The sequence below is a fragment of the Seriola dumerili genome, unplaced genomic scaffold (genome assembly GCF_002260705.1).
Source record: "Seriola dumerili isolate Sdu_G_001 unplaced genomic scaffold, Sdu_1.0 BDQW01000169.1, whole genome shotgun sequence".
Taxonomy (NCBI): Eukaryota; Metazoa; Chordata; class Actinopteri; order Carangiformes; family Carangidae; genus Seriola; species Seriola dumerili.
Window position 1 is genome coordinate 3,341,618 of NW_019174424.1, and position 26,465 is coordinate 3,368,082.

General features: G+C 39.0%; 1 protein-coding gene across 1 annotated transcript in view; it reads right to left on the reverse strand.

The window, feature by feature from the left end:
- Nucleotides 1–252: 252 nt before the first annotated feature.
- The window catches only part of LOC111227073 (ras-related protein Rab-26-like), a 51,948-nt gene continuing 25,735 nt past the window's right edge, over nt 253–26,465 (reverse strand). Inside the window, exons 5-9 of the mRNA XM_022752459.1 lie at nt 21,671–21,723; nt 3,119–3,184; nt 1,996–2,052; nt 978–1,054; nt 253–352 (exon numbers count right to left, since the gene is read on the reverse strand). Of these exons, the coding sequence (XP_022608180.1) occupies nt 253–352; nt 978–1,054; nt 1,996–2,052; nt 3,119–3,184; nt 21,671–21,723 (353 nt within the window). The remainder of the gene's footprint in view (nt 353–977; nt 1,055–1,995; nt 2,053–3,118; nt 3,185–21,670; nt 21,724–26,465) is intronic.

The window sequence follows — 26,465 nt, forward strand, 5'->3', positions numbered from 1 at the left end:
ACACACAAGATAGAGGAGGGCAGAGAGATGGGTGCATGGCAACAGACTGAGGTTGTGAGGACTGAGACAAAGCGGTGGAGAAAAAGAAAGACAAAAGGGTTTATACCTCGCTGGAGCTGACTCCTCATCTCTGATCAGACCAGATATGAACACACGCTGTATGATAATGAATGAGACGTGCGCGTGCGCATGCGCACACACACACACACACACACAGACACACACAGATCCAGAGAGTGACTGGAGCAGGCTTTAAGACCGGCAGCATCCAGTGCCCTTCATCTCCTTGTTTACATACTCCTGCAGCTTAAACTTCTCACTGGGATCCTTCATGGACCTGTGCTTCAGCTCCCTGACACAAAGGAAGAGAATAAGATGAGGTCACATATAATGGAGTCACTCACCATAAACAAAACCAATGATCAGTTTATGGCTTAAGTTGCTCCAAAAACAAAGACTGATTATTGGTTATCAGAAATGTATATAATTCAAGTCTAGTTCCCCTCCACTCATTATTGTTACTTCACCTGGATGTTTGACCTTCACTGACGAATGAAGTTAGTGCAGAGTTTGACACTAGAAGGCTGTTTTTCACATTCATCTGCTGGTGGAGGAACGTTTCTGTGTGCTCACCTTGAATATCAGTTTACGATGTGTATGCATGAGTAGCACTTTTTTGACATCGCAACTAGTTTGGAGGCCATCCTTGAAGTGTGATGTGGAATCTGAAGGCCTCCAGTGCACATATACTCAAAAATCACCCTGAAGTGGGAGACATCTTGTGCCAGGGAAGTGAACAACAAAGATATCTTTTTTCTTTTGTAAATTTAAGATTGAAATGCAACTGATATTTTTGTTTTTCCAATGTCAAAAATGAACTTTGACGTTTAAAGATTTTTAAATTAAGTTAATTTAAAATGACAAAACTAATCTTAATTACACCATCCCGCAACACTTGCAGAAAGAACGATACTTACTTGGCCACAGCAGTGAAAGCCAGCTCAACATTGAGACCTGACCTGGCGCTGGTCTCCATGAATGGAACTCCAAACTCCTGCAGTGTGAAATCAATGACAGTTTTTGTTGGAGATCTTTACCATTTCACCCAAAGCACACACAAACATATGAGAATGTAACACTTCATAAGACGGTTTACAGCTAAATCAAAGATAAAATCAGGTATGATTATCGGGTAAAAATTCTACAAAGGCTTACTGCAGAATTTCACAGCGCAGTAGTTGTGCTCAGAACTTGTTTATGTTGGATAACTTCAGCTCTGAAGTGATAAATTTGTCTCGCAGCGTTTTCTCCGCAGAGGAATTAATCTCAGCCCTCAGTGATAGTAACTGATGTGCTTTTTTTTCCCCTCACAGCCTGAGCCTCAAGTTACTTAGTGGCACTTTATTGCTCCCACTTCAGGAGAGAGTCGCTTGGATGTTTGCTTTATGTGCCATGCTGTGAAGCAACAGTCAGGGAAATTGATAAGAAATAAATGTTTTCTCCCGTTTAGTGTTTGTATTTGTAGCTGTGGAGTTTATCACCAAACCAAGGTTTTGAAACTGATTCTAACTGACATGATGCTTTGCAGCAGCTAGTAAAACTTTTAATAGATGATGACCCATAAGGCAAGAACTTATAAAATAAATATTCATGATCAAATGTTCACTATCTGCACAATACATCTGATGTATGTGACATTTCTTTGTCTTGTCTATCTTTTTGGTTTGCAGGTATTATATTTTCCCCAGAGCTGGAAAATCTGAGATTAAGAGCAAGAGTGAAAATGAAAATTGATCCCTAGATAATCCAAACCATTAAAATATTTATAATCTTCTCATCTGCCTTAGAAATCCAATCAGTTACTAGTCCCATACAGACGTCTTGATTTCACTACAATTAAAAGATATGCTGAAAAATATCTGGGTGCAGATTCTCATCGTAACAGCGGTGGTATCAAGGCAGGGAAAACTGTATTTGCTCCTTTCAAATCTTCACCTTAGCAAGCCTCTCTCCGTCCTCTCTCTTCACCACTCTGTCATGAGTGGCATCAGCCTGGTGAGACAGGAAGAAGGGGGTCACAAACAACAGTGCTAAAACCACAATATACATAAATCAACTGTGGAGATCTGGTTGCTATTTGTCCACGGTTTGCATACAAGCCTCTCTTGGTGTTCAGGTCTGATGGCAGCTAATGAGTAAAGATTGACTCTCATGTTGCTAATCAAGGGCTTGTATGGAGTGTGGGGGACTGAATCTAGACAGAGCTCTGAGCCAGAGACATCTGTTCTCTGTGCAGAGGGAGGGATGTGAATGGCAGTTACAGAAAAAAAAAGTGACGTTTGCAAATTTGATTGACGATTAAAGTCAGATGTTATATATATATATATATATATATATATATATATATATGTATTTTCAATATTTTCGACTGGTAATATCCCACTTTTTTTGTTATGGGCAACAGATCCAGTGAAAACCAAAAGACTGTTAGTCTATTTCTGAGTACTTTACAACCCAACCTTATCTGTGGCTCTCCCAGGCCCATTCGTTCTTACTGAAAATGTAAATCTTTCACAATGTCTGTGTGTGTATGTGTATCATATATCATATATGTGTAGATCAGTTTTAGTGTAAATTTAGAGTTAATTTTGCATTTGTCAGGGACAATTTTTAGCCATGGATTTAGTGTGGAAGTGAATATTTACTCTAGCAAGATAAAATAATGAAGCAACATGTCACTTAGTGCAACTGTGTGAGTCAAGTTTTAGCTACATAGGCAATACATCAATCAGTCAAATGATCAATTCATTGTTAGTTTCATGGTATTTGCTAACAATGAGAAAAACATAGTATAGTGCAAGACTATCCTCTGAATTCATCACTGTTTAATTTGTTACTACTGCAAATTTGGAAATGTCATGGAATGTAAAACAGGAAATATCAATCAATAAATGAACAGGACTTTGCTAATGAAAGTTTTTTGATACTCCACAGAAGTGACAAATTGCAGTTGGTACAAAAAGTTTGATATCCAGCCCTAGTGTGTATGTATCTAAAGTATTGATTCTTTCTATTGTGTCTTTACCTACAGTCACAAATATTTCCCTTAATGCCTTGCCTTGTTTCCAAGCAGCATGAGCACCACATCCTGTTGGGCGTATTCGTGGATCTCAGTCAGCCATGCCTGGTAACGACACAGGACAGAGATAAAAGAGAGGGAAGACATATAGCTGTTAGACAAGCATAAAGACATGAGCATGCAAAACCTATAAATGAATAAATAAATAACAACCTGAAGACAAGAAACAAGAAAGTAGAAGTGTGTAGTACACACAAAAAGGGCTTCAGGAAAAGAAACCCTTGTCTGGTCCTTGACAAGGACAAGTCTGAGCATTAAATCTAACGACATGAATAAAGAGGAGGAGGAAAGTGAGAGCAAACAGCATTTAGAAGATGAATATGGCAAAAGGATGTAAAAAATGTCAGACATAAGACAGAGAAAAAAACTGCGGCAAGGACAAAGAGATAAAAGAACCAAAAGCAAGACAGAGTATGTGAGAAAGAGAAATACTGTGAGAAAGAATGTTAAATTAATGAGAACTGATCACCATCAGTTTAATCAACACTGTTGGCTCCATCCTGTTTTAACTACAGTGTGTACACAGGGGAAAGATAAAGCGTTCAGAGGGAACAAACAGCACTTCTGACTGTATGAGCTCCAACAGCACCTGAACTAACCGTTCGCTGTTAATGAACAATTAATCAGCACAGACAGACACCTGCAAACTCTCCTGCTGAAATAATATGCCTCATCTCAGCACAAAGCTTAATTGTGCCCACAGTGAATTACCCCACATTGGATTTCTGACTCGCTGGTCATCAATCCGCCTTTTCCTTAGTAGTCCAGCTCAACAGATGTTTCCCCTCTGACAGCTCCCTTTTAATTAATACTGCTGATGACTCTGCCTTTGTAAAAGGATTTCACCGGGGTCACCTCCAGCCAAAGGTCATGATAAATAACAGATGAGATAGGAAATGAGTTGAAACTGCTGCCTGACGATAGTGAAAAAATGTGGTTAAGGAAGACATGTCAGCTGGAGTTGTGTAAACAGCAGTTATGTGCTGACATGAAAATTTCTTGGTATGCTAACCCTGGTATATAAATATATTACGTATACATTATTATGATAAATACTGAAATAAGATGGTCATTTTAAGCGTCATGTCTCTGGTGAAGGCAATGTCAGCCGGGCTGTCCACCACTTTGGTCCAGACTGAAATATCTCAACAACTATTGGATGGACAGCCATAACATTTTTCTACTGGCATTCATGGTGCCCATGAAGCTCCGATACAAGGTTAACATTTGTGGTTCTGAGCGAAACAGTGAAATGTCTTGACAACTATTTCATGGATTGCCATGAAATGTGGTACAGACATTCAAGTTCCCCTCAGGATGAATTTGAGTCACTTGGTGATTCCCTGACTTTTCACCTAGTGCCATGCAGAAGTTCAAATTCAAATTTGTCCAATGCTTTGATTTATGACCAAATAACTCAATATAAATGAGCATGTTAGCATAGTTCCTTTGAGCATGTTAGCATGCTGATGTTAGCATTTAGTTTAAAGCACTGTTGTGCCTTAATACAGCCAACATCTGCCACTAGCAAAGCTGTAGAGTCTTAGTCTTGTTTAATCAATTAGTGGATCAAAAAATGGCAAAAATCCCATAAATTCACTGATTCCAACCTCTCAAATTTGCTTGTTTTCCTGGTCTCTTTCCTGATAGTACACTGAATACCTTTGGGCTTTGGACTGTTGGTTGGAGAAAACAAGCAATTTAAATGTGGTAACTTGGGCTCTGGGGAACTTGTCAGTTGGCATCTTCCAATTTCCTCTATGAACACATTTGAAAATGGAAGAAAAATATATTTAAAAAAAATGCAGAATGCTTTCCAGAGCAGTAACTTTCACTTTATTTCCATTGCCCTCTTTTCTGTGCTTGCTGACACAATCATAAAGGTGTACAAGAGCTCCATGTCAACACTTCTCATGAAGCAGTCTAGAACTCATCCACATCTTACACTAATTCACTATCTTTAAAACTTTCTCTCTGCTACGTGGTTGGGATGCTAATTTCAGTGGAAGAAAAGATGTGATAGAAATAGAAACAAAACATGAGATAACATTGACTTTGCTTTCCACTGCTGGAGACATCTCTTGACGAGTAAAGGAATGAAGTTTGATGTTGGTAAGTAAACAACTGTTAATTCTGACATCGGCTTTGTAGCAACTCACAAATAGCTCCTTAAATTGAGGTAATTGAGATAATTTAAACTGAATGTTTTATTAATACAGGTTTTAATTTAATGTGCACAATAGTGCTGTGATTGAATTCACTATCATTTTGTATCTTTGTTAAATTATGACTGGTATTGTGTGTGAGAAGGGTAGACTGAGTAATGATAGTGGCAGTTTTATACAGAACCTATTTACTATTCTGTCACTGTTTGTTCACCTGTATACCAATCCTCTAGTTTTATGGTGTTTCTCTTTAAGTCAATGCTGATCATGTTATGTGCTTTGGAGTTAATGAGGTCATTGAGGATCAGGTGATCTGAGAAGTCGGACGGTTGCTCTGAGGTTCTTTAATCAGGCAATAAGCTCCAACAGTGGGGAGTGAGGGACAACTTTAGAGGAACGTTTGGATAAAGGTCTGGCTGAGCCCTGGGCTATTCTGAGAAAGCTGGGAAAAAAAAGATTGGGTTGCATAGACGAAATGTTACAGAGGAACATTATGCATCTGGCTAATTACTTGCTTCATACATAATTCAATTTTTTGTAAGTGTTTCCATCATTCACATGTTGCTTAGCTAGGCTGACTGCCATTGTTGCTTCTCATTAAATTCTGGGCATCTTTTAAAAAAACAGTCTGTTTATGAGGAAACGAATCAAACAAACTTACTGACATATTGGCATATATGGCCTTTGTAATGGAAGGTTATTGTTCAACTATCTCCAACCTTTCATCCTCCCAACAACGAGTCCAAGGAAACCTCCACACAATAAAATATCCACCTTAACTGACAGCTTGCCTTTGAGTGATTGTCTCCATATGCTGCGATTACCGCTGATGAACCATAGCTTGTAATTAGATCATTCAGCTGTTTATACCGCACCCCCTTCCCCATGGGTCATTTCACAGATGACACAACTTGTCACCTCTATCCTAGAGAATTGCAGTCTCCCGTTATCTTTTCATCACAGGAGAGGGATGATATGTGCAGTGACTCAACAGACAGCAAAATGGACCAAGGCATGCAGGAACTTTGATTATCATTTGAATGAGAGAGTGAATATGTTCAAGTGAGTGCATTTATACTTGCTGACTGAGGAGTTTGGTCATTTTTTTCAATAACACTTGATAGAGCCACAGCCACAAAGTCTACCCGACTTTGCCATGGGAGACCGTTGTTTGCTACTTGCTTCAGTTTTTTTTTTTTTAAACCATTACCACAATGACTCCCTAACCTTGTGCTTAAGCCCGCTTGTTCACAAAATGCAACATGTAAATAAGATCATTGTGGAGATGAAAGCAGGCTGGCCGGGCAAAAACGTTGGGCTATTTCTGTCTACATGTTCTTGCGTGAAGTTGCTGCAGCCAAGAGCTGGACATCTCTCATACAGGTCATTTCCATCAACGCTGTGTAGAATTACTTATTATACTTTCTTATATAACAAAGCCTTGTCCTGCAATAAAAACTACCATTGTGAATATTTTGTCCACCTACATATACATAATAAGAAATGTACAGAAAATTAGGAACACTGCTGTTTCTTTCAACAGTTTTGAGAGTTTTTGTATGTCAACATGGTATTGTGTCAACCCTCACCCAAGAGGCATTGTCAAGTATTTAGAATGATTTTTTTCAAAATAAATAAATAAAACAAATCTATTTATTAATCTGACAATTTAGGACAACAGGGCTTTAAGCAGATAAATACCAGGCTCTGAGCAAATCTAATATCCTCTGTTGGCATTGCTGTAGGAACTGGGCTGGGTTCATCTTTTATTCAAGACTAAAACCAAAGTCTCTGGTCAAATGCTCAGGGAGCCAAATGTCAATGACAATGTGGCACATGGCGGAGGAGGTAATAAATTTCTCTGCTCATTGCCCTGGCATTAAATTCCCCAAATAGTGTGGCAAATCAGATTCAGCTTCAAGTTTGTTTTGTTTGTAAGGACCAAAAAACCTTTAGTCAAGCAAACCCAGTGGAATTCAGCCACTCTATGCATATTTTAACGAATAGCACCTCTGATTCTTGTTCTCTAGAGCACTGATGAATTAAAATGTCAGTTTAAAGGTTTAAAACAATTCCCAGTCAAGCTTCCAGTAAATATTAACACAGTGAAAAATACCCAGTTGCTGTTTGCTCTCAAATATTGAATTTAATAAAGGTAAAATGCCAAATGCAGTGCTGAAATTCCGGCTGCCTGTTCCACTGTAGAGACGTTAACAGTGGCAGAGAGACTGATGTGACAGAGGGAGAGACAGAGGGAGAGATGTGACAGAGAGACAGAGAGGGTGCCAAAAGGCAGCAAGATGGAGAGACAGACAGTGACAGAGAAAGACAAGACAAAGACCGAAGGATCTGTATCAGAGACGAAGGAAGATAAAAGCCCGCCAGACAGCTGCTGGCGGCTGCATCGTGACATTGGCGAGACAAGTTGTCACTGGCAGAGGTATGTGAGGGTACTTCTGATGTTGCCTTGTTTTCCTTTTGTTGTCACAGAGAAGGGAAAGCAGGGCCGTGCACTACTACCATGACATTACACAAGCCAGGTCAGCCGTTGGCGTGGGAATTATTTTTGTTGAAAGAAAAACTGTCGTTTTGTTTAGGGCTTGTAGAAACCGGTAACGTATGAGTGGTAATTAAGCGCAAAAGTGATTCATCGGTAAATTTTTTGTTCGCATTTCATCTTCGTGCTACAGAAAGGACAAACACACCCACAAAGTGAGGCACCCACAGTTGTTGGCAGCAGGGCCAGGCATTGTAACCAACACAACTAGCGCTGCTGGGAGGTGGGAAGGGGCTAGGCCAGTTATTACATTATCAGTTTCTACAGGGTTGGGTATCAATTTTCAATACTTGCATTTATATACTGGTACAAATCAAAATCTGTCTGTGTATAGCTACAAATATCAAAAACTTTGGTGTTCCAAAAATCATCAAATTAAATCAGATTTGTGTCTTTTTTACTCACTCTTTGATCACATAGTTCCTGATTTAAACGAACATTCAACACATATAAACTTATGCTTCTTTTGTTAAAACGGTTTCGTAGAAAAACACATTTATATTTCTCAAAGAATGGTATAAAAAAAAAAATATTATTTTGGTACATACACAGCTTGTTGTGTATCATCATCATTAAAAAAAACCCTTGATAACTTTGTAGTCCTGTTTCCCAAAAAGAAAATACATAGAAACAAACATATTCAACTAATTTCTCCTCCTGTCTCCTCTGCTTTTTTTCTTTTAAATAGGTGTAGTGCACAGAAAATGTATTGTTCACTGCGCATGGATGTTTTCGGGGGAGATCTTCTTTATCATGCTTAATATGCGACACCAGACCTCACGGAGGATGCAGCAGTACATAAGCAAAAGGAAATAAACAATAATTATAACACATACTATGAATTCTAAATCAATGAATCAATGAAAAATCAACCATCAATATAAAAAAATCATCATCTAAACATTTGACATGAGAATATAGAAAAATCCAAAAGGCCTCTCTCTGAAGTAATTATTTCTCTGTGTTCCACCATGTGTGGTTATAGGCATGTACCATCTCTCAGTCGCCTTAGATGCATTTGCCCTTCAATTCCCCCATGTGTTCTGGACACTAAACAAATTGTGCATTCCTCACTCTACACAGAATCTCCCCTGCATCCTGTAATAACTCAGGTCATACTTTGCTGACTTCAATAATGAACATGAATTCCTCAAGGAGACTCAGAGTCTTTCCACATGACCCAACTTTCCCTCTGTTGCACAATTGTCTAAGCAGATTAGCTATGGGTGACAATGCTATTCTTGCCAAACTTTGATCAGAGTATTACACCAACAGACAGAGTGGAAAAAGTCTGCTCCCAACAACAGGCAGAGTCAGACTGAGCCAACCCAGAGGAGCGCGGGGAGAAAGTAGGACTTCTCCCCCGAGAGGAGGTTTAAGCTCTGCGAGGCAGCTGAGCTAAACGGAGTCACACTGTGACGCTGTCTGACACAAGAGGCAGACGCAGAAAAATCCTGTCACATTTGCGGCTGTTTGTATTCACACATTCCTGCAGGTACACGACCAGGCATGCCGAAACAAACCGCTAAGCCCTATTTGATCTATTCAAAACAAAGGTTTTTGATACTTGCAGTAGCATTTTAAAATGTGTTTGTTGACATTTGTGGGATTTATTTTTGCGGGTTTCCATCTGTAGATTTTATAGGTACACAAACACAATATCTCCAATAAAAGACAGGTCAGTAAACAACTTCTGCGCTACAGAACTTCACATCATAAAAAAACAAAAAATAGAATAGCAGAGAAAACAACAGCCTTGTAAGCTGATTTCTGTGGCCTCACAGGGAAGAGAAAGGCTTTTATGTTTATAAAAGAGCAGCTGACGCGTCTATCTGCCAGCATACATGGGTGTGAGATATGTCTAGATGACTGATGTGCTTTGAAAAGCTAAGGTCACGGTGAATATGAGCATGAGTGAGATGTGTGTAGAGGAGACCATCCTCACTTCTCTCAGCACTCTCCTCCAATTTGTTTTTGTGCTGCAGCAGTTGAGCACAAGTGCTGGCCCCAAACCCCATGTGTCTCTTTGAGTCAGTGACAAGTTTACATAGTGTTGAATAAGCCTGACAAAAGGCTGTAACATGTGCGTTCTTTGCTAAGTGGAAACTGGTAGGGACTGTTGTCAGTAAAAAGAATATTCAGATGAAACAGAACCTCACCTTTCAGGTGAACACTTAAAAAGTGATCGATTTGCCTCAAGGAAAACTTCCTTATCTTATCTATTCAAATTCCGGCTTTACAGATATTACTGTGATTCACTTTGGGCACAGAGACAGAGAAACGCATTGCCAAAGGAAGAAAAATTACTCATGAGCTGAGGATGAAACAAGGTCACCTCACAGCATTTGCAGATGAAGGTGTTTTCTTTGGAGAAAAACCAAACCAACAGAAAAAATATTGAAACTATGCCCGGGCTTCCAAGTTGATCTGAAACTACAAGTAAGCATATGAGCATATGTGACTCTTCTTTTTCAAGTTACCAAAGTGTTAGTTAACCAGCTAAACGTATCGCCATGCACATGGATGACAACATTTTTTTTTAAATTTTACTATACCAACACTGTAACAACCGAGAACTTTGAATGGCATGATGTCGAGTTTAAGTGCACAACTACACTTTCAATAAAGCATGACTCATTTTTTGCATGATATGATTTTATTTGCAGTTTCTCATTTCTTTAAGTGAATATTTAGGTATTTCAACGATGTAAGCATCACCCCATTCTAGAGCAATCAATTTATTATTATGCAGACTTGGACATATATAGCTGGTATCTTAAACATTCTTAATATTTGGTCTTCTAGACTTTTAGTGGCTGCATTTGTGCAAAAATTAAACAGATTTTCTGCACTGAATATGTCCCCTCCATTTTTCTTTGTCATTTCTGACCTGATTGAGAAGCCAACTTTTTCATTGGCCCTTTTTTTTGCATACCAAAATGAAACTTAGATTGTCTACTGTACTTACTTCATTTGATATCTAGATTTAATATAAAGGGAGCAGCTTTTATCTTTTTTGTAAGTAGATCTTATGTGTGGAAATAACATGTGGTACAGTCCATTATGACAGGGAGGAAAGCACAGGACAAATAATTATATGATGCATTAGTAGAAATTGGTCAAATCAAGGCGTAAATGAATTCACTTCACAAACACTGGCAGTGCAAGCCACGATGTCAACATTGTAAATGGATTTCTATTTCTCCGAATTATGAATGTATGAATATAAAAAGGGAAATCAATAATTTAGGGTTTTCAATATATTATGAAGGGAAAGATATAGAGTGTGCAAAATGTCAAGTGCTAGCAAAATGCAGATTAGTCGTGAGGGGGCTGAAGGGTCTCAAAGCTGCAGAGAAAAGGAACAAAAGCCATTAACCTGAAAATGTGCCACTTAGCAACATTTTAATTATCATAAATTGATTCACAAACCATCTAACTTCATGGCAGGAATGTAGATGCAGAGGCTCCGCTGTTACATGTGGGTCACACACACACACACACACACACACACACACACTCCTCATTATCGTGATATCCTCGGTGACATGTGTGCCAACTGTTTCCAGAGACGTGCACTGCGTGTCAGAGGGGCGTGTGGGGCTGTGTGCCTCCCTGTCAGTCAAGCTGATATCCTGTCAGTCCTCATGTCAGTCCTTGTAAACACACTTCCTCTCTTTGAGATGTTTTTTGGTCTAAAAAGAGCTTCTACTCTTGCAAAGAAAAAAATATCCTCATCTCTGCATCTCATGTTGCGTTCATCGTCTTTAGACGAGTGTTATTTTAAATTTCAAATTAGAAAACAAGTGTGGGAAAGCTCCGAAAACACCTAAAGCCATATATAGAGTTTACTGACTTTGAGACACTGATACAGAGCCAGTCTGTGTGGGAGGAGTGTGACCTTTGCTGAGATACCTCTACTTTGATCCAGAGCTGCTTCTTTTGCTGTTATGGACCCAAGAGCATCTCAGATCCAGTGCTAATGTCTTGACATGCTGCAGGCTTATTAACACTAAAGAAATAGATCCTGGTACAAGAAGTTGTTTGGTGCAAACACAAAGACTCCACACTTTTACTGGCTTACAGTAATGCATTTCATTTTCCTTGTTCTATCAAGAAAACCTTCAACAGGTCCTGTATTTACTCACTTGCTGATGTGCAGTTTCAATACATTATTTATGTACATTCTATTGCCAGAGGCAATTTCTGTAGAGCATAAGCTCAATCTAGGTTCAGTCTAAATGAGACACAAAATCTCTGTATTCATCTATTACCTTTTAGAGGAGACGTTGTAATAAAGTTGTTTTATTGTCTGTTTTACTTCTTCCTAATTAACTTTTATGATACTCATGTTATTGAAGAAACCGTTAAGTGATAATGTGTGTAAACAGGCTTTATCACAATACAGGTTTCATCGGGTAAGGGATTGTTTTAACTATTGCACAAGGTGGTGAATTCAGTGCAGCAAAGCAAAAAATATCCTTAATTTATCCCAGAGTCTCCGAGCTCAAGCTGAGATAACCCCTGACTAAATTATCAGTACTATATTTTTATCACTGCACCTGTAAAATCATTTGTGGCAATGCTTCTAATCTCAATTTCATTGTACCACTTTCATCCAGAGGTTTTGAGGTATCAGCTGCCGAGACTTCTGCACCAGAACAAAACAAAACAGAGAAGCCTGCTGTTCCACAAACAATATCAAAATTGCTCTGGATAATCCATCATTATTGCTTTGAGATAACAGATTTGGGTTGCTGCTACTGTAGTTTTAAATTATATATTAATATAGTTCATTTTGTTCCGAATTTTCCCTTCATCATGAGTTCACATAAAAGCCACCTACACTTTTTTTTTTTTTTAAGAGGGCACTTAGAATTTTGTTTGTACATACTGTATAATTGAAATCCATTTTCACACTTTTTCTATCTCAAACAAAACCTATAAGGTCCTCCTTCTGTCTGGATGATGAAAAGACAGCAGGGTTGTGATAAAAAGCCAGAGTAACCACAACAAAAATAATGACGCCTCTGCATTTTTTCACGCCAGTTAGAGATAAAACACTCCAAAAAGACAAAAGAGGCAGAGTGTGGCAGTGAAAAAGAGAGTTTTTGTGTATGTGCTATAGTTGAGTGTTTCTGTGAAATTTTAATAATATTTCTATTTGACAAAAAAATGGCAGTGAAGAAAAGTCTGACTGGGAATAAGCCTAGAGGCATCACATTTCCTGCAACTGTAGTGTCAGTAGTTACTGTGAGCGTGACTGATGAGAGAAATGATATAGAAACAGACAAACAACATAGAGGATGAACCGATGACTCATCTTGTGCAAACCTATCTGACACAAAACAAGACCTCCGGCTCTCATGAATCTGCATCACATTACAAATGTTTTCTGGAAAAATTTAAAAGTGACTTAGTGCATAAAAAAAAAAAAATACACAGAAAAACAGAGGTTTTGGGAAACTAAAAAAAAAACCGAAAAACTTGTGTTTACAACCCTGCATTTAAGATTGCAAATGTTTTTCCTGAAGCAGAAAAGACTCTTCACAGACTTCACAATCTTTTTGGCGTTGTTGCCGTTTCAGAACAGCTTTTTTATGCAGCATGTTTCTTTTTATGGACTATAGATCCAAAACTCTGTACCCAAGGCTTTTCCAAAAGAACATTTTTCTCCAAACTGGCCTTGTCAATGGATTTCAAACTGTCCAACCTTGAATATTTCTTCCTTTTATATCCCTCTAACAGAGTAATGGCAGAGCAAACAATAGAACTAATACATGCCTGTCGTTCTGGGATACTCTTTGATATAATAAAGTACTTGCAATCCAAATAAATGAAGGGCCAGCTAAGCACTTCGATTTCTGACAAAGCTGTCTTTGATTTTTCTATTAAATATAATAGTTCATGGAGCTTTGCAGTTAAAGAAGAGACAGTCGACAAATCATATTTTGGTTCTGAGCGTCTGAACAGCTCTGACCTTCGTCAGCCCCCTCAAAGGTAAAGAGCTTCCTTCTGCAGAGTTTCAACAAACTCAGAGGAACATAAAAGGCACTTTTCTGGTGAGCAGGCAGAGATGATGTGTTATGTAACAAAGAGCAGTGAGATGTTGGAGAGGAGATGGCCATACTTTTTCCAAGCTCTCCACAACAAAGAGCTATGAAAGTGAAATAAAAACATGAAACGAGGACAAAGAATGAGGTAATTCAACCTCTTTCCACCTATTTTGAAGTTATTTCCATAGAGGCAATCTAACACCTCTACAAACAGCAAAAAGCAAGCAACTAATAGGACAATCTCAATTCATCCCGCTTGGGCTTGAGTGCATGTTTGTGCGCACATGAGCGTCCCATCCGTTTTGTCACTTTGCAGCTGACATCAAAGTAAATGGAAATGTCCACAGAAAGCAGCTGCCTGAACCGTGTGAATCATTTTTCCTCCAATACTTTGCCTCTGCAGAGATACGCCCCACTGGCTGCATCATGTATGACTACAGTCAAGGACGGGCAGTAATCTACCGAAGGTATCGGGCTGACATACTAATAATGTTCCACGCACGGGGGCAAATCACAGGTGATGTATGAGTGACAAGATAATGAAGGAGAATTACTGCGTATCATGACCTCACTTTGTTTATAGAACCCGATGATGCAGAAAAGTCCAAGAAATGTTTCTTCATACAACACCTGCAAGCGAGTTGCTTCTAAAATGCCAGAGTCTCCACTGTTTATAAATGAATGGTATTTGAATTCATATCACTACATTATTTACTGACAGTTTCTCTCGTCACCATCTGGTGTGGTGGTGCCATGACATTCAAGTAACAGCTACGTGGTAGGCAGGCGGCCGCTTCATTTGAAGCCAGTCCACGCCCCGAGGACAGACTGAAACTGAGAGAGATGAATGAAGGCACACAGATGAAGGCTTCATGTCTCTCATTTCTTTCATTGGGTTTGTGCAACACAGACATGCAAGCATGATCAAGCACATGCAGACACACACACACACACACACACACACACACACTGATGTAAGTGCAAGTGCAGCTACAAAGTAATACATCATCAAGGCCAGACTGTTCAATAAGAAACATTTTGTAACATTAATAGAGAATGTATTCTAATCCAGGTTAGAGCTATTGATCTGCACAGGCAGTATGGAACAGAGAGTTTGTGTCTTATCTGACTGCTTCACCTGGATCACTGCCAGAGCACTGATCAATTCTAATATGATGAAAATGCTGAAAGGATTTTTTTTTTTTTTTGCATGCAGTCAAAATTGCAGGTTCAGCTACAAGCACAGCTGGAGCTGGTGTCTTGCTCAAAGACCCATCAGCAGATCAACAAGCCCTACAAACTATTATGTAGCTTTTTTATTTCCTTTAAAATGGTTATAATGATTAACATTCTTTTTTTTGATCTGCCACGACTATGATTAAAGCTGTTCTTATAAATATTTTTATAATAAAATGACTGTGTAATTTTAAGGTAAATGGTTTGCACTTACGTAGCGTGTTTCTCGTCTTATTGATCACTCAAAGTGCTTTACACTACAAGCCATAGCCACCAATTCACACACACATTCATACTGTGCCTTTCTATCACACACACACACACACACACACACACACACATCACATACGTCGGGGGCCAATTTGAGGTTCAGCATCTTGACATGCAGACTGGAGGAGCTGGAAATCGAACCACCGACCTTCAGGTTAGTGGACAACCCGCTCTATCTCTTGAGCCACAGCCGAGGATCACTCATGATTATGCTCATGCATCGCTTAGTTTCCCTTCAGGTCTATGGAGCAATTTGTTGTGTTTGAACTTATTGTTTTGGTTATATGCAATTCTACCTTTTTGGTTCACTAATCTCATCAGCGTTGTTTCCAGCCACAGCAGAAAAAATGTTTTCAACAAAAAAAGCACTGCCTGCCAAGCACCAAACAGACTGAGAAAATGAGCAAACTATAGCTGCTGAACATAGTGGAGCATTTAGCAGCTATAGTCAGACATTTCCCTCAGGTGTCGGTGGAGACCAAAAACAGAGCTTCAAGCAGAGTGAATATTGGACATCGAATCGTCAGTTGGCCAAATGAATGATAATGTTGCTGCATATCTGTTGGATGCGGAAACTGCTTTGCTGACATGTGTGCTACAACAACTAGGTGATAATATGATAGTTGTGTGGTTTAAGGTTTGTTCAGGTTCAGGCACAACGTCTACTTGGTAAAGAGTTAACTAACAGCGGTCTCCTGTGTAAAAGTGTCACGTTTTGCAGTGGTATAACGCTACTTCTGTCTTTGCTTCTGACGGACCTCATTCATAAACAGTCGTCTTTTGCATGGTCACGTAAACGTAAACACAAGTTGTTTATGTATTTAAACAAATGACCAAAGCTGATGGGTTTTTTTGTTTTTTTTTGGCGAGGACAGTCTCTAAGTCGCTTAGAATCTCTCTAATCACCTGACCAATCTTCTGCCTTTTTTAAAAGCAGTTCGTTTCGGGACCTGCAGGTTAATTGACAGATAGCGAGCACTGAATCGTCCTGATTTGACAATCTGCTCGATTTCCATCCGCGGCAAATGATTGTTGCTCTGAGTGATAGTGCCACAGAGGCCCGGCTGCTTTTTGAAGAGAGTAACCCAGACAAATGATTTGCAGCTGAGACCTAAATGGACTCCTACAGTCTCCCTGAAGCATTACATCTGACAAGAAGACATTCATCACACTACTAAATGGTTTGTGTATTTCTGCTTCAATGGCTTACACCAACAAAATACATGCCATTGTGTATTACATAAACAAAAGATTGATGATGATCATGAAACACCTCAATAAATCTCTGACCCAGACTGGGGTGTATATAAGTATATTGACAAGAAAAAATGAAAAGTCATTTGAGGATTTAAAGAAATGATACTGTCATCTTCAAACCACTTAAAACACTATTATAGTGTCCAAATGAAAGCAGCTGATATTTCACATGTAGCATGTTAGAGTAAAGGATGAATTGTTTTGACTGAGCCCCTTCTTGCCTGTTAAGTCTCTCTCCCCATTAACGTCATCTGACAGCTCAGATGACGTTAATGCTCTGCTTGCCTAAATGTCTCCTGCCGGGGGAAACAACAATACACCGCAGAGAGGAGCGGGTCTGAGGGCGGAAGAGGAGAGAATGATTTGCCCCTCTCATTTCTTCATCTCCTTCAGAGCGGCATTCATCACCATTAGTGTTCATTAACATGAGTTAGTGATTGTTAGGCAGCAGTGTGCCAGCAGGCATCTGTAGCCTGCCGCCAGCATATCTCCTCGCTGTAATAGACACTGACTGAATGTGAGAGTGGTGGAGGGATGTGGAGATGATGGCGGAAGGAGGGATGGTTAAGCAGGGTAAGGAGGGACTTGTCAAATTGTGCCTCATAAGATTACTCTTAATTTCAAAACGGTTTTAAGTAATAAAAAATAAAACCTCAACTGTCTCAGTGGTGAACTTGCACCAGTGCAGCAGTGAAAGGTAACAGAACACAGCAAAGAATAAAGAACAGAAATGAGCTGTTATGACAAGTCTTTTGGTATATTAGGGCACGTTTAGAAAAGGTCTTTATCATTACAGACATTTTGACTTGTCATAGAAAAAACACAGGTCACTAATAATTCTATGAGTGTTAATGAGTGTTATGCTTAGTCAGGAACAACGCCAGGACCATGAAACTAAGGCTATGTACACTCATATGAAAGCGATCTCCATCCAGAGGTGCGTTGTAGCTCTGTATCAGAAATAATCTCCATCCATACTAACGCATATCACTTTTTTTTTTTTTTTTTTTTACACAGGAGGACAGTCTCTATCACATTGGGAGCATATATTTGGGTATAATGTTTTTTACTGTCTGGCTTTCCTTTTGCAACTTACAGTATACACTTATAAACAGTCACCAGAGAAAGCTCATACATTGAATAATTCAGGGCACAACAGTGTGAAAGACAGTTTGTTGAGACAATGCAAGCACTCTGCATCAGTGTCGTCCCAGTTGGCCGAGGTAGAGGCTATTGTACAGAAAAGACTTGAAGCCTGAATCGCTGGACCATGAAGAAATAAGACCTAGGCTAAAAGGTCTTCTGTAGCGACACCATGTCACCATGGAGAGGGTAAAAAAACCTTGTTTCAGACGGTTGAGAGTTTGTTTGTTATTCATCCTCCCTTCTGTTATTGCCTGTCAACATATCCGTGTCCTTCTCCTGCGCTCACACACATCCATTCTTCCTCCCTCTCTCCTTGAGCCACTGTTCACACCTGCAGCTAAAGTAGCACCTTCTCCTGCTTTAATTATCTCTCAGGGCAGGTGGGCACATCATATTTCTCTTGCAAAGACTGGTGGCAAATAACCTCTCCCTCCCTTAACAGCCACTTTGCTGCTCTGAAAGAGCCATTTTGTCTGATGACCTGTATCAATTAAAGCAGTTGAAAATTGCCACCCCTCCTGATGCAGGGCGCACTTTCTACACAGAGCGAAACAGCAGGTATGATGACATAGTGACACCAGCTGGCACCACTTCAATCCCTCTGGCAGCAGTGGCACTATGAAGGACGGTAATGGAGGAGATAGATGTTTCTGAAAAGCTGCCATTTTATGGTCCTAACTGCTCTATTTGACTTATACAGGAGGCAAAATATGAGATGTTTTATATTCATAAAACGGAACAAGTGGTGCTGTTCTGCCCGTTTCTCCCAACATCAAGGAAGATAGAAGAGTTTTGTTCAGTTCTGTACAGTGAGACAGCGAATACGTATTATTTTAATCATTGATGAAAATATGAATTATTAATTTGATTGATTGGAAGAGTGTACTCACAGTTTGACTTCTCCTTTGTAGCTTTTCAAATCCTCCATCCTCCAAATCCATGTGATGCTGATTTTTTGGCTGGACCACAACAGTGGGGGCCAGCACTATCAACACAAATATCCATGACTGACTGAGTGATGAGGTTAAACCATTGGTTGGTTTTTCCCCATTGGTTATTACATGACGCTATTATTATCATCAAGGGGGTATTTACAAGCAATGTTGCCAGCTTAGCGCCTTAGTTGCTAGGTTTACCTGCTTTTTAGACCTTTCCTTTAATTTTTCTCAAAATAACCTTTTGGACAAACCTTTATCTATTTTCTGTAGAAGAGAGTCTATTGGTTGGGCATTTATATTATGAGAAGTGTAAATATATTTTGGGTCCAATATGGAAGTAGTTACTGTTCTGGATTTACCAGATAGTAAGAGAGAATACTTTTCTGCAGTGCCTCATTTATGTCCAAGAGACATCGATGATACAATGTTGTGCAACACACAACATGCCACAAAGAACGCTCCGACCTTCTGAGGCTCTATTGTAATGTTCCACCTGACAATCATCTGAAGCACATTTTCAGCACACTCTGCTTGTGCGTAACAGGCAAAGAGTACACGTGTTGTGCACCTGCCTATGTAGGCACACATTACTCTCTTGATAATGCGTCCTTAAAATAACAGTGAAATACTGCACCAGTGACTTCAGACCAGTTTTTCGTTGGTCCGTCACAACAATCGGTTTCTGCTGCCTCAAGATAGCAATGCTCCAACAATGCGCCTGACCATACCTCATTTGAAGACCAACCATGGGTGCTCAGGTGGGCGCAAGTGTATTTGCTATTTAAACAACGTGGGCACTGGATAGGAAGATGACAACTGCATGTGTCTGATACTAGCAAAGACACTTGGGTTTCACTTTGCGCTGCTTTTCACAGGGTGTAAGATAGGACCCTTTGTCTTTATGTCTATGGTGAATTTGTCAGATGATGTCAGAGTTATAAAATCTGAATGTTAGCAGTGCAGAGCAGCAGCTTGGAAATGGCCTGGGAGTTAACATGTACTATAAATGGGCTCACTGTGTCATACTTGTTCCATTGTCTGACAACAGAAACAGAAAACATGTGAATGAGAACAGCTTTAATGGGGATTCGGCTGTGTACGTGAGCACAGAGAGTAGGATGGAAGCAAATGGATAAAAGGGCTGAAACCGGCTGAAACTACATCAAATGAGGTCAAATGAGACATGATGACGTCATGAATGTGCCAATTAGCTTATTATTTTTATACATATTTTATATTATAACTTTTCCAGCAGGCTTTAGCTACTTTCCACTGAAAGTTGTTGTGAAAGCTATTATAAATTCCAACGCTACAAAGTTGTTAATTTCTAATTATTTTCTTTTAATTAGCTGAATCATTACAGGGAATATGTCTGGGCAGCCAAGATGTAAACTGCTGTGTTCTGGAGGATGGACTGCATTGAAAACCTTTTTTTTTTTTTTTATTTATTTTTTAATAAAGCTATATGTTCTCAGCACACAGTTTCTGTTCAAGGATCTCTAATGTAAAGTCTCACTTTATGAAGCTTTGTATCCAGTCTATCCGGTCATGTAATGTAGGTAATAAAATTCTCTGCTATAATGAATGGTTTCCTTTCCAGGAGTGCTCAGGTGATTCTCATCAGTTTCATCCTTCATCGTCTAATCTGTTTCCAGTCTTCCTGTTGTCAGAGGGCATAAAGCACAAACATTTCAAAGTCCGTGCCGACGAGGAGAATAGGCGCTGCAGTGTCTCAGTGGTCAGCACTGTACAACACTTTCTGTGTTGAGTTAGCATGTTCGCTCCATGACAACTTTCCGCACCCCAAAATAATGCATTTTAAGTAATTAAGCCTTTGGAGAATACTGCTGCTATTGACCAAGACACTGGCCTCAGAACTGTTCAGACATAATTAGGATGGGTCAAATGCAGAACAAAATTTCCCCACAGGAACTCATAAAATATCACTTAACTCAACTAAATTGCATAATAAAAGCCATTACATTTCAGTTTAATAAGTTTGGAGGTACACGACCCTATGGGGAAAAAGACGAGGAGAGGACATACAGTTTCAGAGAGGTTTAGGATTTCTAACACTATCTAAATGCTAAATACTGAACAAGTCATGATGATATGTGTTGCTGGTTCTGACTGCCAATATTTGAGTCTAAGAATGAGAGCAGCCATGCTAAGTCACATTTAACACCATCGTTCTTCCCCTCTTTGAAGGCGTTAGAGTTCAGTGGAGGGAGAAGGAGAGGGCTGAAGAAAGGGACTGGAGGTCTGCCAGATGAATGGACAGTTGAATAGTCCCTCCAGTCCATAGAAAGAACATAAAGTTTGGACTAAAAGCTGACTGTGCTATCTCACAGTAAATCACATTCAATCCTGCTCCTATTTGTTCTTTTGTGTTTCTCTTCCCCTTTTTCTTTGGTACCCAACAAAATAAGGGGAGACATTCAGATCTGGCTCTCTTCCTGTTCAATCATCTGTCACGTGGATGGATTGCGATGAAAATGTGGGTTCATAATGACACTGACACTGACTGAATAAAACTCAGCAATTTGGTATTACAAAGCTGTATCATTCAGTCATTCATTCATCAATAATGCATGTTACATCAGACATTACTCAGCCTTTTGTGGCAGTATGTGTGGTCAGGATCTAGCCTGAGCCTTTCAATTTATAAAATGAATCTGAAGGGGCCATGGTAAAGTTAATTTAAATTAATAATTAATAATAATTAACACATCAGAGTTGGCATTTGTTGCACATGGTTATGAAAGAATGACAATATCTGTTCATAGAAAAGTAGGAAAATGTAGTGAGGGAATGAAACTGATAGATGTTGCCAGCTTTAACACAAAAACATTCACGCAGAAATACAAAAAAACAGCAACAACAAAGAGCAACAAAAAGTGACTCACCTGTATGTTGTCAAAGGATGTTTTGTTGGTGACATCATACAGCAGAAGGAGAGCTGAAAGAAACAGAGAAAGTGTATCATTTCAAAATTCATATCTATAAAGCATTTTATCGTGTAAAACAGTTTGATGGAAAAAAATAATTCTCGCCAAATATTTAATTTAGTCTTTATTCTTGATGATTTCAGATTAAATTATGAAATAGTTTATTTTCACTCTGAGCACAAGGCTGATTAATTCTGTAGTCTCTCTTGTCCTGTGACACATTTAGAACTCAGACAGACCAGAGGTCAGACTTTAGCTGGTAAACTGACAAAGCCTTTTATTCAGCATCTGACCTGTTGATGCAAAACATGCCGATGACATTGGTTAAACCTCATTGAGGATACATTTGAGTGCTGGTTTGAATTTGCCCCATCTATGGCACTACTGTCAACATGGCTGCACTAACAGGACTCCAGTTTTCACACTGTGAATCAGACTCTTCCTTCATTTATACAAACCTGTTTTAAACCCTGTGGAAATCACTGTGAAAAAGATTAGTTTTCATGCTGTGTTTTTTTAATTAATCAAAAACAGATAAATAAGACCAATTAAAGCACTACTCCACTGAGTTAGCACTGCACCCCTATACCATTTAGAAATTTGGACAGTTTAGGAAAAAAAAGTATCAAAATAGATGCAGCTCAACCAGAGATATCCACACATTCTTCTTCCTTGTCAAAACCTGGTGTCTACATTACCCACAATGCAAACTGATCACCGGCAGTTCAGTGAAAGAGATTTCGGAACATCCACTTGCCCGCTATATAGCGACACCATGGTCAATCAGCCATTTTGTAGTGCTGTTCGAATTTTCAGCTGTAACTTTCATCCCCTATATAGTGCACTACTGAATTGTCACGAGCCCAACAAAATGCAGTGTACAGAAGCTGTACACTATAACAACAATGGGCCAACCACTGCTTTAAAAACTATGTAATTAAAAAAATAAATAAAAAAAGATAAATTACATTTTATTGTTCCTGAGGGGAAATTTGTCTTGGGAAATAGTGCGATTCATACAGTCTGAACCACTTAAAACAACAGAAAGTGACAAAACGTACTGATAGCATATATTTCAATGTCTTTTGGCTCACACACGTGATGCAGATGCTCTGCCATTTGTTTACGCAATAGAGATAATAATTATGAATATCCAGTGCTTATTATGATCATAATTAATGTAAAATAACACATTTAAGGTGCTTATATAACCGATGCGATCACCTGAGCACCATCTTAATCTGGCGAGTAGATATACTGTAGTATTAAACAGTTGTGTGTATTCTGTAGGTGTTCCACTTTACAGAGTGAGTAAGGATGAAATTGAGTAGATGAGAGTGAAAGGACCTTTTGAACAGACGCCTCAGTCCATGCCCCTTTATCTATGAGCAGTTCACCTGGGGAGTGCAGGTATTCGAGAGGCAGTGAGGGGCTGTGCAGCTGAGAAACAGGCGGCCCAGGAGGGATGAGCATGATACAGACTGACAGCTGTGTAATAAAGCTGAGCTCTAGACTAGACTTGTCCTGGAGGTGCTTCTCAGTCCTCTGCTATCTGTTATCACTCAATGGTTGAAGTCAGGACATGGAAAAATCATAAACTGCTATGACTGTTGCTGTGTGTGTGTGTGTGTGTGTGTGTGTGTGTGTGTGTGTGTGTGTGTGTGTGTGTGTGTGTGTGTGTGTGTGCGTACTTGCAGATTCTGTGAGGTCTATTAAACATCCTCTCAAAAAGCTGTTTTTTATTAATAACGTTCCTGTATCTGTAAAAGGTCAGCCTCTTTTGTTATTTGTGAAAAATTAGATAACCAAATCACTCATTTGTAATGTGTGTAAAATATACGGGCCAACCATTTTCTTTTGAGCACCGGAAACAATGGATTCAATTCACGAAGTCTCATTATACTTGAGATTTACTGGCAAATGGAACAGTGAAATTGAGGTTTGGATGAGGAGGTGAGCAGAGACAGCGATTGCAGAAGAGAGAAAGACTTGATGTGAAAAGGAAGAGCAGTAGCAGGAATAAAAAGCAATACAACAGAGGAGAAAGAGCTAAATTGGTGAGACACTTTAAAGGTGAAAAGGAGGACAGCCATGAAGAGAAAAGATAAAACACAACACAGATGGAAGTAAGGCTAAAGCGAATTGAAGAAAACTTTATGATGAGTACATTCTCTCTTCTTCACATTTTAACTCTCTCTTTCCTCTCACACAAACACTTAATTTCCAACCTCACAGCTTTACATCATATGGTCTAATTTTTTTATTTTCCCTGGTGCAGCATACATTGCATGAATCTTTTCATAATTCAATTTTCAATTTGAACTTCACCGTTTTTCATTAAAATATCAAATGCATTATGAAGCCTACAGGAATTACAATGTTAGAACATCAAACATTACAGCCTTTTTTAGACAGTTTATGACAAGCAAACACTCAGGCAAACAATAGTTTTTGTTAATAACCTTCTATGAAACACAAATGCGCTACTCGTTGAAAAAACAGATCGTTCAGTATTCCTTTTAAAGCACTGAAATATTTATGATTTTCCATTTCCAAAAGTACAATCTGTTTGCAGCAAGGAAACACCAATACAATCTGTTGTTTTAGTGGGCATGGAGCTCATTCATATGTCACTTGAAGATGTTAAATTTAGCATAATGTTAATAAATGTACTAATTTTACTGGATTTGATCATTTGTAGTGCAGAAGCATGTGAACTGGATTAACTTGTAACTAGATTTATAGATCAGCCCTGGTTTCCCCAGATTTAATCAGGTACTCTTGCATCCAGGTCACTGGCTGAGTCATGCGTCAAATGATTAGTTTAAAAGAATGTGAAAACAAAAACAAGTCAAAGACCAAGTGAAAGGAAAAGATTGCACAGGGTGCATTTTAATTTCACTTATTTTGAGCGGGAAGCAAATCTGCGTTTTCCATAGAGATCAACAATAGAGCTCAGGTCCTTCTTTCTAACCAGAGGCTTTCGTCAATCTCCAATGGGTCAAACGAACAGTTGTGTAAAATCACTTTGTGAAAGGAGACTTTCGAATAATATTGCAGATTCACTGTTGTTTCATCCATGACACTGCATGCTTTTTTTTGTTGGGATTAAATGTTTTGCAAAATTTTATTTTTAAATCCAAACTGCATTTCTTCTTTGTGTTTTTTGCCTGTTTCATTTTCTTCTTGTAAACCAAGATAAGCCTCCTGAAAACTGAGAAAAATAATAAACAACAAAAAAAAAAAGATTGACTGTCTACACTTTTTCTCCCACACAGCAGATACACGGACTATCCACCACCATCTATAATAATCCTCTCTACATGCCTCTCTCACTGTGTCCTCTTCCAGAGCCTCTCCTAACTCACAGTCCCTCCGCCCTCCCACATTCATCCTCTCTGTGGATGCACTGGCACTTTAGCTCTGGACTCTCTCTGCCTGCAGCTCTGCTTTGGCCCCAAAAAAGTTATGGCGACGGCAATTAGCTCCATTTATCATTCTCCACCTCGGCCTTGTGGATGAGTGAGCGCTTGCAAGTTGTGTGTAAATGGGTTTAAGGTCATGAAAGTTGGGCTGTCAGGCTTCTCTAAACTGAGCGGCCTGCAAATCCTTTACTGCACCATAATCTCACTGTCAGCGGCTGAAACATCAATCTTGTTGCATATAAATATAACAGTGGTAAACCATAAAACTGTTACACTGACCCACGGCTGGTCCAAGTCCTTTTGCGACCCTAAGCATAATTTGAATTGTGCCTTGTAGAATTAAACATAGTGGCCTCAAATTATCATCATTTATTATCAACAGCTTGAGGCATTGTCAGACTTGGCAATTATTTTCTTGCCAAAATCACAGCACTGTACACTGGTGTTGCTAACCATAGCTGTAAAATGTTGCTGGACACTGGTTTAGCTCTCATCCAGGAGTCACTAGCATAGTTTCCATCTAAATTTAGCACAAATTGAAAATGAATTTCCAGATATTTGGCAAAATAAAATGCTATTTGTTGCTTATCTGTGTCTACAACCATTATGTAACATTAGCAGTTGGGAGCATTGAGTTAAGTAGTTGGTTCAGTTAATTCATAAGTTGTGTGCCATTGAACTATTTCAGGTTTTTCCACTTAAGTTTGCTTAGCTTAGGCACAAATTAAAAGTGCATAAAAAAAAACAGACCTATTCATCTTGGTATTAAATTACTCTTTAAAGGGACCCTGTGGAGTTTGGACAATTAGTAGTGTTTTGGAGCAATGTTTTTAGGGTGGGTCCCTGTTTTTTTTTTTGTATGTGGATTTGGGCATCAACATTCACATCCTGTCATTGGTTTCACGCTGTTTCGCTGATCGACAGTTGATGGCAGTAAACGCACCAATGAACTCACCAATGTGGCATGAAAGGCAGTGGAGGGAAAGACTTAAAACTGATGTAAACAATGCAGGATTTTAAATATCTAAAAAAAACTGGAAAAAACAGCACATAACATGTCTCTTAGACCTCAAGCAGTGCACGATGCATTTTGGTGAGAAACATTGAATGTAAACATAATTCATGTTTGTTTATAAGAAAACTCCACAGGACAACTTTGGGTAATTAGAATCGATCAATGACCTTATCACATCATTGTAATTAGATTATGATCATTAAGAATGAATGTGCTACAGGACATAAAAATGTTACTTATAGCACCTTTAATCTTCCTGCATACAGCTTGGGTGTATCATCATTAAATTCTACATTAAAATAAGCAGCATTAC